At 41.5% G+C, this 13,742-nt stretch overlaps 1 protein-coding gene across 3 annotated transcripts in view; it reads left to right on the forward strand.

Moving 5' to 3' along the window:
• The window catches only part of GLRB (glycine receptor beta), a 30,261-nt gene extending 16,843 nt beyond the window's left edge, over positions 1-13,418 (forward strand). For all 3 annotated transcript variants that reach the window (XM_028744034.2, XM_028744032.2, XM_028744033.2), the window contains 5 exons: positions 377-459; positions 1,447-1,587; positions 5,874-6,026; positions 8,602-8,894; positions 12,547-13,418. In XM_028744034.2, the coding sequence (XP_028599867.1) occupies positions 377-459; positions 1,447-1,587; positions 5,874-6,026; positions 8,602-8,894; positions 12,547-12,843 (967 nt within the window). In that variant the 3' untranslated portion in view covers positions 12,844-13,418. The remainder of the gene's footprint in view (positions 1-376; positions 460-1,446; positions 1,588-5,873; positions 6,027-8,601; positions 8,895-12,546) is intronic.
• The last annotated feature ends 324 nt before the right edge of the window (positions 13,419-13,742 follow it).

The following is a 13,742-nucleotide window of genomic DNA, read 5'->3' on the forward strand; positions in this document are numbered from 1 at the left end:
CAAATCCTTCATACAATGTAGAGACAGCTTATACCTGTATTCAGTGTAACATAAGAATAAGACAAGCACAGGGATCATTCTCTTCCACTGACAATTTTTCACATTCACAACTCCACATGGACACTATACAGATAAATCCACGAGAGCCTGATCATGTCTCTGTGCTGTATGCTGTAATGAAGCATGTGGTTTCTACGTGCTGAAAATGTTGCAATGAAACTCCCCTAGAGTAGAAAAATAAGTGCATCTTTATATGAATACATTGCATACTGATCTGCTACATTTGCGAACATGAAAGCAAACAACAGCCACCACCTCCCCTTTTAACTTGAAGGTTGCTTTGAATTGCTCACAAGCTTTTGGTTTATATTTCCAGATTATCCGTTACGCTTTCCTGCCCGTTGGACTTGGCCTTGTTTCCTATGGATACACAGCGTTGCAAGATGCAGTTGGAGAGCTGTATGTAAATCAGAATGTGCATAAAAATAGCTACCGCTTCCTGTTGTGCCTATATAAACTGAAGAAAGGATACACAGTGCACAGTGCTGTTGAATGTGGAATTGTACAATGGTTTCAAAAAATCATGTTCATTGGTCTCTGTCTTTTATAATTCAACCCATAGCTGTGGTATTTTGATCCTATGCATCAAAGTACCTGGGAGTAATCCCACTGAACTCAGTAGGGGTTATGTCTGAGTTAAAGTACATATAATTGTGCTCCATAGGCCTGATCTTAAAATAATTTGCTTGGAAGCCCAACTGGTTTTCACTGAAATTTATATCTGTCAAATGCTGTTAGGATCATGGCGTAGTTTTAGAAGGGATGCTTATCAACTTCAGGGATTCTGTATCACAAGAGACTGCAGAGGGTGGCTGGAACCATGCCAAAGTAATGTATATGATAGGGAGGAAAGACCTGTGGACCTACCTCCCTGCTCCTTGCCTGGATTGGGGTGGGGTGGGGTAGCAATGGGGTTGGAGCCATGCGGTTGCATGGGGAAAAGATTCACAGGCTGGATATCAAAAGGGAGAAAGCCCAATCCTCAGTAGAGACACAACTCAACTTTGAAGGAGGCACCTGCAGCATAGTGTCAGAGGACAGTCTTAACCAAATGAAAGGTTCTTCAAAGAAAAGGTGGTCCTTCAGATGGCCTGAGACCAGACCCATATAGGGCTTCTCGAGTCAAATAATGGCATGCTGAATTGTGTCTGAAAACAAACCGGAAATCAGGGAAGATGTTTCAGCAGCAGTGAAATAAGACCAGCATAAAGAATACCCATGAAGTAATGAGGCTGCCAAATAATCTAGGGGACAGTATGATTGAGAATTGTAGAGGTGGAAGGGACAACAAGGGACATCTAGTCCAACCCCCTGCTATGAAGGAATATAATTTGGCTATTGCATTTGTTATTTTTGTCTCTTAATCCTTTTTCCCCAAACACCTAGTTGGTTACACTACCGATGATTTACGATTTATCTGGCAATCTGGTGATCCTGTTCAACTAGAGAAAATTGCTTTGCCACAATTTGACATTAGGAAAGAAGATATTGAATATGGCAACTGCACCAAATACTACAAAGGAACTGGTATGTACTATTGAACATTGATGAATTTCATGGCATGGTCAGACTCTGTTCACCTATAGCAGTGGTGTCCAAACTTTTTTCAAAGAGGGCCAGATTTGATCAAGTGTAGGGCCAACCAAAGAAGTTGTAGAGCTTTTTTTAGGATTGCACCCCAGGAAATAAACTGCCACAGGGGCCGGATTAAACCGACCGGTGAGCTGGATTAGGCCCCTGAAACGGACTTTGGACATTGGTTGGTGATAATCTGTCAAATTCTTACTTTAAAAAATATATGTTTGGATTAATGTTTAGATGATCATCGACATATTAACCACAAAGTGATGGGGGGGGGATGCTCTCTCTAAAATAAGATATCAGAATGGAGGGGAACTCATGTTTTGTTTTGCAGCAGTTTATGCAGTCCCAATATCTGACTTATCATTCAAAATATCTTGATATTTCTAATGGGCTATCCAGGTAGAACAGCAGCAGCCAGTGTTGTACCCTTTAGATGTTGCTGGTCTACAGTTTCTATCACCCTTGACTATTTGCTGTGTTGGCTGGGGCAGATGGGAGTTGGAATCCAACAACATCTTGAGAGCACCACATTATCTACCCCTGATGCAGGATATAGATAGCACTCAACCCTATGAATGGTATACTTATTTGTGAGATAGAACATGTTTGAGAAAATGCACCTATATTTCTGAAGGGTTCCAGAAACCGTAAACAGAAATATAATATGTCTGTTACTCTGGATGTGAGTGATGCAGTTGATGATTCACCACTTCCAGAACCCAACCAGAGTGAAAAGTGGTGCATTTTCCATTTTCTGCCCCAGCATTCTTTCTCCCCTTTCTCCTTGAAACCAAAGGTGGGCAAATTACTCAGGCGATCTTCAGGCTGGTACAAGTAAGGGGCCCAGTTGTGGGGAAACAGAGGGGCTTTGGCTGTAGCAGATCCAAGACTGCTTCTACCACACATATGAAACCTGACACCACCAACAACTGGTGGAATCAGCTCTATGCCAGTGGAACTTTTTGCAGGTTTGAGGTTGGAGAACCTCCCCAGAGGACATGACCCTTCCTGCCAGCAGCCCTTTTTCCACCAGTGGAGAGGCACCTCTGCTCAGTTCTAGCCTCCTCCAGTCAGCAGATCTGGGGTTGGGATTGCTCCATTCCTTGTTACACTGAAGAAAATTAACCATATAGGCAAGAACTCCAAGGAGAGGGGGACTGAGCTACTTAATTCACTGGGTCTGTCAGAAGAATAGGTTTTTCACTGACTGTCCTAAAACATGGAGCTAGAGCCTAAGCAGCAACAGACCTGTAACATTTGCTTGAGGGGGTCGCCTGATCTGAAATTCAGCAAGTGCACTAAAATAGGGTTTGTTCAAGCGATGCATTCCAAGTAGAGATCTTGGTGATGTAGCCAGATAATTTTAGACCTTGGGCTTAATGGCCTGGACTATATTAAATGGTCCCATTTGGGATTGGCCCCATATAGAAAGAAGAGTCAGAATGGATATTTTATGATGCAAAAAATAATAATTTCTACCCTGGTGGTGCCATATACCTTGTGATGGAATTAATGGTCTCCATTATCCTATTTTTGAGAGGTCAGAAAGGGAGTAAATTCCAACAAAGTCAGTCAGGTTAGATGTCTGAAATTACATGCACTGTGTACCAACAGTTACAACTTGTTTCATCCATGTACCTTATGATGTAATTGTTGGTTCCTGGAAGCAATTTTGGCAGGGCTTCCATCTGTCAAGTGACCCAGCAGTTGCTCATGAGATGGGTAGTGTTGGAAATGCCATGACTTTTGTAAGCTGTCTAGGTATCCTTTGTACTTAATGACATGTATTTTCGGATACTGGCTCTTCTACTCTAATACTTCTGATGGCTTGATGTTCAACCAAATACTAGGTCTGTTAAGTGGTTAACAAGCCAAGCTTATTACGTGAACAGGTGAACAGTACTCATTATGAAGTTGTGCCACACTTTTTGACAACAACAAAGAGAGGTGCTAATATTGCGTACCATAGAGTACCCCCTGAAAAAAAGGACTGGTTTCACCACTGAAGCTACTGCATTAAACCTTAGTTCCTGAAACCTGATCTGTGATACCTGGTTTATGCAGATTGCCGCTAGGTAGCTGCAGATATTTCTTGCTGACTATGATTGTACTAACTGGCCTTGGTAATTACTAGATGATTAGCCTAGTGAGTCATACTAGTTGACACTATAATCAGCATGGGGGCATTATGATGAGGTATGTAAGAGGGGAAAATAATCAGACCCTCATCAAAGTGATCAGTGGAGGGGGTGGATTGCTGACTCATTTGCATTAGAGCTTTATTTTTGCCTGACATCAGTCCATTAATTAATTAATTTCATAGATTCAAAATCAGTTAATGGCTTCAGTACAAATGCTAGATTTTTGTGTGTGGGTCTAACTGTAGTAGCAAGAAGAAGAAATTCATAGTCTGCCGCCATTTTATGGGGCAGTATCTCATCATATCCTGAAGATTGTAGGAGAACATAATACAATTACAAGGTAATTGCATTCAGAAACAAATGGCATCATATATTTTATTCAGTTATATCACTGTTTCTTCCCTATTTCATTTCATTTCTCTATTAAGCAGCGATTGCCAAAGTCCAGCTACCAAACTAACTCTCGTTGTTGCCCCAGGCTGGTTTGTACAGCTGCATATTCTTTGACTGGATTTTGAATCAGATTGTAATTCTGCAAAACTGAGATGCAATGTGTGTATTGGCAGCTACAGCATGGGGATTAATTGTTCTCCCAGTTATGTGCTTACTTTTAGAGGAATTGGAATCCTGATAGCACTGAACACTACTAAACGTATGCTAAAGAGCAATCCAGCAAGTTTCTATGCCAGGCAGGGAGGAGAGTTGGATTGAGTTGTTGCAGTCACTTTGCTTGGCTCTGCTGTTACAAGGGCAGGGCTGAGACAAAGGGATTCTGAGCCAGTCTTGTAGCCATCACCTGCTGTGGCCTCATCCAAACCCAATTGTTGCACCAGCCTAGACTTGGTGCTGGGATTGGCCCTGATTGCCCTGGCCCTCCTCCACCTTCTGTGACCACTGTGGTGTCACTGCTTCATAAACGCCACCCTCAGCAGGGGATAGGAGTTAGGATTGCACTCTTAGTGTGTGGGAGCAAACATGGATAGAAACAGCACAAGCAAGAGGAAGTTTCAAGATATCTCTTGTGTTCAGTTTTGACTATTGAATTATTATTATAATGAAACTGCCAGCTGGCCTCCCTTAATGTGAAATTTACATTGTTCATCTCGGTGACTAGGAATGTTATGCTTTCTATTGAAATATAATATAAGGGCTTTTAGTCAGAGCAGGAGTGAATTTCTGACCTAACACAAACAGCTGAACACATAAAAGTCATATATAGTATGGAAAATGAAATAAGAATTTGACAATCTGTGGAATCCGTTTATAAATGGCATAGAAAGCATTCCACTAGCTCAAGATCATAAAATAGGAGAGGATCAAATAACCAGTACATGTTCAATACATTAATTAGACAATTTTGCTCTTCATGTTTTATTTAGTTGTATTTTGTCCTGGACTTTTTAAATGATTATTCCCAAAACCATTAGCATCGAACTTTATGTTTTATTATGAATGTTCGTACTTAGATTTGTTGTGTAAAGAGGTTGGCTAGAGAGTGGTCAGTCCTGTGTCTGAAGCTCTGCACTCATGTGTCACTCAAAATCATTGAGAAAATTCATCCAAACATTATTTTTGTATTTTACAAGAGGAGATTTGCACTGTCACACAATGAAATTTCATTACATAGATTTCATTTCCCACAAAAAATAGGAAGTGGAATACTGCCATATTGGCTATGGCGTGATATCTGTCTATGTTTTATATACAAGAAGATGTAATCCTCTTATGGAAACAGACCTGCCCTTTTTGTCACTATAGGCAGAGGAGGATACTGTATGTATTTGTGCACATATGTGAGTGTGAGAAACCTCTTACATTCACCAAGCCTTCTTCTTGCTTTTATTTTTCTCCTGTCAACTGACACAGAGCTGCTGAAAGCAGATATTCTCTTTGTTCAATCTCCCCCCACCCACAAAGTATTTAAACCTGAATTAGGGCAAGATCAAAGTTCAGGACAGCTTCCTTTGAAATCATATGAAGAACCCACAAAATGTGGAGCAGGGGGCTGGGTGATTTTAAGCATCCGTATCTGAGACCAGGGGCTTCTAGAAACATGAATACCTAAACATGTCTATTCTTTCTCCAAAGGTTACTACACCTGTGTAGAAGTGATCTTCACTTTAAGAAGACAAGTTGGCTTTTACATGATGGGCGTTTATGCTCCCACGCTGCTCATTGTTGTCCTGTCGTGGCTCTCGTTTTGGATCAATCCTGATGCAAGTGCTGCAAGAGTGCCTCTGGGTAACCTGAGTTTCATCTGCTGTCAGAACCACCCAGTGTCACCCAATGTCTGTTCTGTGGTTGCTTCAGTAGCAGATTTCATTGGATTACTGAAGGCAACTCAACTCTCATGGCATGCTCTTCACTCTCATCCCAATCTTCTCTTTTTCAGTCCCATACATGTCTCCACTTTTTAAAAGACAAGATCTGTAGCCTATAAACAGGTTGCTCCTGTCTCTGCTCACTAAATCACCACTGTGGCGTGTATGAGTGCAACTGTGAGTAGAACTTCAGAAGCATTATCAGCTTTGGGGTGCAGGGGTAGAATAACAGATCCTGGATCTTTAAACCTTAGCCAGGGGGAGTATATGGGGCTTCACCAACATTTGTTGAACATATGGGGGGTGGGATGATGAAATGCTATGATACCCAATTCCATCTGTAGATTTCGGCTGAGAGTGAGTCTCACTCTCAAGTGAGCATTTCAGCAACAGCCCAGAGAACTTGGAATCCTATTTTTGTTTCATCTCCTGTTGGACAGTCACCAATAGGTTTGAAGGCACTCCCCAGCAAACCACCTTAGGACCCATCCAAGCACTAGCCTGGCTTTAGTGTAAGTTGGTTTCTCGATGGGCCCTAGTGAATTCTAGTATGCACACCCCTAATGGTGGGAAATGAGTAATGGTGGCTCTAAGCAGCTGTCAGATGGTGTACCACAAGTGCCAAGTACCAAAATAGCCATGAGGTAGACAGCAACAGTGGCACTTTAAGCATCCTAGCAGCTACCATGTTCATTTCCTAAAACGACCTTGATGTTCAATTGTTTCAAGAGTGATGCTACATCCAGGGCATTGGAGGAGGTGGAAATAGTATGCACCCAGCAGTCCTTTGAAACCAGTTCCCAGACTACCCTTTCCCCAAAAAAGTAAGCTTCAGCTGCCATGAGCATGCATCTGTGTTGTGGGCCCTGAGGCCCTAGCAGTTTTCCAAAGATATCATGTGATGCTGTTGCCCCCTTCAAGGAAACTTGAAGATGGTAGTACTGATGGTATCGCACAACTAAGTTTCAGACTTAACTATGAACCTTGCAAATAGAAAAGTGAGACAAGACAAGCTGTCACCAGCCAAAGGGAAAAGGCTGCACAGGTACAGTCCTCACTGAAATGGCCCCCCACATTTATTCAGTTTGTGTGGTGGTCTTAAGTCACTTTAGCAGGGAGGAGATGGTGTGTCACTGTCTTTAGTTCTCTCTGCATGAGAACTAGGACAGGACAGGCTCCTCTAAATCAAAAGTTGTTGTTTAGTCATGTCTGACTCTTTGTGACCCCATGGACCAGAGCACGCCAGGCACCCCTATCTTCCAATGCCTCCCGCAGTAGGGAATCCTTTTTAGACCACATGCCAGAGGCAAAAGAGGGTGAAGCGTTCCAGGCAAGCAAAAACTCCTAATTGTGGCAGGAATTGTGGCAAGGGGTGTGGCCGGGGGGGGGGGGGAAGAGTTGCAAGCGCTAGATAGAGAGGTCTGGTGGGGCGTATTTTCCCACCTGGTCTGTGGTCTCTCACCCAGCCTATGGTCTACACAACCTGTTGTCCTCCTGTTGGCTAGGACCCAGGGCCTTCCAATTCCAGCATGTTCAGAAGCCCTTCTCTGACATTTTCTGAAGCCATAATACTGTTGGTTTCAGAGCAAAGTGGCTACTTGATAGAAATCTTTCTTCCACCCCCTTCAGCCAGATTACACATTTCCTTTGAAATAGTGTAAGATCTTATTCTTTTCCATCTCTCTGAGGCTGAACTTTTCACCCTCAGATTCAAGGCAAATGGAAAGTAGCAGCAGGCCACAGTGACCTCCGCTGCCCTGTTGAACAAAGCAATGAAAGGACAAGCTGAACTCTTATTCTAAAATCTGAAATCCATTGACTGAGGTTAGTTTTCAAACTTTAAATGGCTGTGAAGTACAAGGTATTTGAAGGACTATAGAATGTAGCTCTGCAAAGATGAATATCCTTGGCTCTTTGCCGTCAAAGGTAGAGAGTTGTTAAATTCAACACACATTTTTCAAAGTAGCAACATAACAACAGGATGGACGCTTCAGACTGTTTTGAGATGTATAAAATTAGTACCCATATAGACAACCACTTTGATTGCTACATTCCCTGCAGGGAAACTCAGGAGCAGAGACAGCCACCAGTCAAGGTGCTCGGTTTCAATATTACTCCATCATTTTGTGACATCTAAAACACCATTTGATTGGTGGTAGGAACTAGCACTGATAAGGGGGAAAGACATAGTTGTGCCAAGATAAATAGAGCAGTTAGCAACAATAAAAACCGTTTGTAGCCATCATTGCTTATATATGTGTTCAGAATTATTATGTGATCAGTGCATGCACCGGAATCCATAATTCACCTTGTACATTCATTTTCATCTCCTGCAAAGCATATGTGGTGCATCAGCAAGTCCTGTTCCTTTTTAGGAAATGTCATCCTTTAGGAACCGGCAGCATAAACATGGGAAGAGGCAGCAAAGAGGGGAAAGGGCTAGCAGCGCAGGAAAGCTTCTATTACATTCTTGGATCTTTCCCACTCCACTTTAGGTATCTTTTCAGTGCTCAGCTTGGCCTCAGAATGTACCACGCTTGCTGCCGAACTCCCCAAAGTGTCTTATGTGAAGGCCTTAGACGTGTGGCTCATTGCCTGCCTTCTCTTTGGGTTTGCTTCGCTGGTTGAGTATGCCGTGGTTCAGGTTATGCTGAACAACCCAAAGCGAATCGAAGTTGAAAAAGCCAAAATGGCCAAAGCAGAGCAAGCAGAAGGGAAAGGCGGAAATGCCGCTAAGAAGAATACTGTGAATGGCACAGGCACCCCTGTGCACATCAGCACTTTACAGGTAAGTGCCCTTATTGTGTCTTTTGCTAGCTTGCTCAATTTTCGGTTGTTTGTGTTTTTTAAGCATAGGGGGCAATGCTGTGTAGATGCTCGATTGGAGGGGCTTTGCCTAAGTAGTTCATTGTATTTGATTGTGATGCATTTTTGAAAGTTTAAGATGCTTGCTGAAAGAGCTTCTGAAGTAGGTGCACAAAGAAGGGTAAAAAAAAAAAAACCAGACTTGTCCCTGCCTTTAGCCAGAGGGAGTTACCTGCCTCAGGGAGCTGATTTGGGGAGTCATGGCAGCAAATGGTCAGGTATCCGATTTATTGTTTTATTTTTACTGCAAGGGAGGGGGAAAGGCACTTGTGGGATTTTCTTGACTAGCCTTAGGGTAATATGTGCCATGGCTTGTGGGGAGAGGCGTCATTTCCTGTTCCAAAATGTCATGGGAGGGCCCTGAGAACAAGAGATGTGCAACCGTGGTCCTTTGCATCAAATCCTAAGGGGTGCCATTCAGAACAGCCCTGTTTTCTTAGAGGCTGCACAACATTGCCGTGGCAGTATAATGTAGTGTTAGGTATTTTCGAAGGACCACCACCACACCTTGTACTAGGAAGATGCTTTAGCCATAAATTGGATTAGTCTTTTAGCTCTTTAAATGAATCAAGTCTTTGACCTCAGGAAATTTTCTATTCCTGTCCATCATAAGACAAAATGCCATGCCTTGTGTTAAATGCTGTGATCCTGTTCCATGGACATAATTGATTAACCCTTTAAAAAAAGGAAAGAAATTGCAATTCCTTGGGAATGGGGAGGGTAATTACAGCTGCACTTGCCTTTCTCACCAAAAAGCACTAATAATAATAATAATAATAATAATAATAATAATAATAATACATTTTTTATTTATACCCCACCCTTCCCGGTTCAAAAACCGGACTCAAGGCTGCTAACAACAAATTTAAAACACTTTAAAACACTTAATTATAAAAGCAGCATAAAATACAGTATAAAAACCATGAATAAAAATCAAAAATCAATTATATAATCCCCAAGGCTAGCTGGTCCTACTTGGCCAGCAAGGAGGCCAGGGGAGAATTAGCTGTGGGGTCTCAGAGCGGGTGATCTTCATAAAAGGGGAGGGGGAGGGAAGAGAAGGGAAATAAAAGATCAGGCTGAATTGCTGCAGTCTCATAACAGAGGAAGCAAAGGAGAGCATCCTTTCTCACCATGGAGCACAGAAATGCTCTCTCTCACACCCTCCAGCTTTACTCTTTCCCCATCCTAACCCTTACCTTTGGTGTGTGAGACACACACGCAGGGTGCACCAGGTTAGAGAGAGCAAAAAATGTGTGACAGTGTCAGGACAGTGTGTGAGAGGTCTGTGTGCCTATATTAAGTAAGGCTAGTTGTATATGTGTGTGTGTGAGTGAGAGAGAGAGAGAGAGAGATTGTGTGTGTGTGCTCCTGCCTCCGTCCCTCCAGATTAAATGGACCTCCAGGGCCAGTGATGGAGCTGCATAACAGAATGTATTTATTGTCTCATCAATTAACTCAGACGGCATTTTCATGGCTACAGTTGAGCATCAGAATGATTGCGCAAAACTAGATCCATTATGCAGAAGATGCATAGATGCATTGCTATTGCTTAATTCCAGCTGACAGTCATGGGGAAATGTACAGCTTAGCTTCCCCTCTGAACAGTAGGAAAACACAGCAGAGTTTGTTCCCTGGTGCCAGAACCTGCCTACCAAGAAACAAATTACCATCTTGCACCCTCTAGTGACTCTTTGCGGCATCATCATCATTTGTAACAAATTCTTTTTGCACATACGTAGTAGGCTATGTTTCTTAGTGAAGCAGCGGGGGTGGGCACTTAATAGTTCAGTTCTATTTGAGAATTCACACATACCGTGCTCCTGTGCCAATCAGTGAAAGGAGTCCCTTACTTAAAATTGTATGAAATTATTGTGGTCTCTTCCAGTGTTTTTTTTAAAAAAAATAATATTTTATCAATAATGTTTCATTTATAAGAAGATAGAATGAGAAAAAAGAAAGCAAGAAAAAGTGGATGAGATTGAAAAAAGAAACAATACTTACCATTCATTAATATACAGAAATGCATATTCTCATTATCCTAATATACATATACTTTTCAATAACCTAATATATTCTGTGTAAACCCATTCAAAATATCATTGTACTTATCCAAAGAAAGTCTGTGTCTATAAGCTGTCCATTCATATGTTGCCACTGTGGTCTCTTCCAGTTGATCCCACAGCTCTATCCGTTTTCAATTTGTGCTTTTGAACATACATATGACAGTGCTAGCTCTGTCAGTAGAGCATAAGACTCAGAGTTGTGGGAAGATTCCTGCATTGCAGGGAGTTGGACTAGATGTTCCTCATGGTCCCTTCCAGTTCTATGAATTACCTGATTCTATGGTTGTTTCAAAGAAGGTCCCTTTTTACACTTCCTTTAAAGCATACATTCATTTTTCTCTCACTATTTCTGAAGATAACGTGAAAAATTAATGTGAGAGGGTGTGCTTTTTTAAGGCCCAAATATTTCAGTCTTTCCTTGTAGGAAAGTTGATTCTTGCTTTGGGTTCCCCAGTCCCTCAAGTTTTGAAATATCACATTTTCATCCTGCCCGTTTAAAGATACTGCGCCCCCATCTAATAAATATGCATTGGCTTAAAATAATGACTTTGGCATCATGCATGTGATGAATATATTTCTGAAGGTGATGAAAATGTAGGCAATCACTCCTAAAAGAGAAATATGTATATTGCTTGTGTAGCTTTTAAAACCTCAAACGAGAAATCTCCTGTCCCTTGCTTCTGATACAAATCAGCACAGAGTCACAATTTTGGCTAGCATTGTCCATTCATATGTCCCTTCATAGTATTATCCAATCACAAAAAAATTGCCTATGTTTTCTTTCTTTCTTCATTTGTGCAGTTTGTCATCATGAATATTTTCTGAAATTCCTCACAATGCATTTATTTTTTAAAAAGGACACCCCCACCCAACTTCTGTTCAGATGGATAAACATAATTTGCTTTTGAGCAGATTGTTTAGGACTTTATTAGCATAGATTTTAAATAAATTACCATTATGGTTCCAGAACTCTGACTCTTTGATAATGACAAAATGTGTTCAGCATGAAAACTTTGATGGATGGAATCTGAATTGAGCCAGGCAGATGTTTATTTGCGTTTTTAAGGCATACATATATATATTCCAGCTGTCTTCATATTTATGCCAGAGTGGTTTAAAAATCCAATTGCAGATTAAGCAAGATATACAGTAAAACAATTAAAATCAATACACAAATAACACAATTGGAACAGCAGCATGAAAACCTGGCAGTTTGGTATATCTTACTTGCATGTAATTAACAGAGCAAAGGAACAACTGGAATAGCTGCAGAGTCCAGTCGATTTAGGGGCCCATCTAAAATTACAGTGCAGTCCTAACCACATCTACTCAGAAGAATTCAGTGGCGTTTACTCCCAGGTAAGTGGGGCTAGCACTGCAGCCTTAGTCATGAGTCTCAAGTTGCAGCTCAACCCATATAGAATAGGTTAGCTAATGTGGTTGTGTGCTTGCTATTGAAACACTAGAGTAATTCATGGCTTCCTAAATGCTGTTTGTTTGTTTCCCTAGGTTGGGGAGACCCGATGCAAAAAAGTTTGTACTTCGAAATCTGACCTGAGATCCAATGATTTCAGTATTGTTGGAAGCTTGCCAAGGGATTTTGAACTGTCAAACTATGACTGTTACGGGAAGCCCATCGAAGTGAACAGTGGGCTTGGGAAGTCTCAGGCAAAGAACAACAAGAAGCCCCCTCCCCCCAAGCCTGTCATCCCATCAGCCGCCAAGCGGATCGATCTGTATGCAAGGGCGCTGTTTCCATTTTGCTTCCTTTTCTTCAACGTCATATATTGGTCCGTATATTTATGATAGACCTTTTTATTTTTGGAGGAATAAAGAAGTGTGTGCAATATATGCCATTCCATTCCATCATGAAGGCTGGTCTGCAACAATTATTTTGCATTTGCAAAGCAATATATTGCATATTAGATGCCCTATGTGACTGTAATTGGGGGGTGGGGAGAGCAAGGGGCATCCTGGTTTTGAATGAAAGCATGACACCGCAATGTCTGTGCTTGAACCAACTGTTGTATATAAATGTACAGCGTACATCCTGCTTTAGGAATATACGAAGGACAACGCATACTACATTATTGAAGCTGGACAACACTCCCTATGAACATAACCAAGAGTCAAAGTGTTTCTGATAATGAAACCGATGTGCACGCTGATTACCAGTAAGATCAATATTCTAGTATATGTAGTATTTAAAAGTTCTCCTTATGACTCTCAAAGCCAAGACCCATCTTGTTCTTGTATAAAGTTAAATGGCACTGTGGAAGAACAAGCTGATGTTGTAATTCAAATCATGTAGACTTTGTAAGTGGGCCAAGTATATCTTAAGCTGATCTTGTCTATGTGAAAAAATAAAGATCAGAGAATTACTAGTTTTGCAAAATCAGATCATTTATTTAAAATTGCACCATGTGTTTCAGCATGAGCCAAGCGTGCTGCCAAACATAGTGGATGGAGACTGGCTCAGTGCAACGGACTTTGAAGAAGCCCAGGGCTAAAGAGTTCTGTCCTATCTATAAGTTCATTTACAGTGCAGTCCTACATACTCATTACACCGGGGATGGAGACTTGCAGCTACTACACTAGTAGAATGCTGCTGTTTCTATTAGATGCTCAGCCTGGGAAGGGAAGGATCAAGTACGGAACCAGAACGTACAAAAATAGTATAAAAAATTCAGATACAGCATCTGTGG

The sequence above is a fragment of the Podarcis muralis genome, chromosome 9, assembly GCF_964188315.1.
Source record: "Podarcis muralis chromosome 9, rPodMur119.hap1.1, whole genome shotgun sequence".
NCBI lineage: Eukaryota > Metazoa > Chordata > Lepidosauria > Squamata > Lacertidae > Podarcis > Podarcis muralis.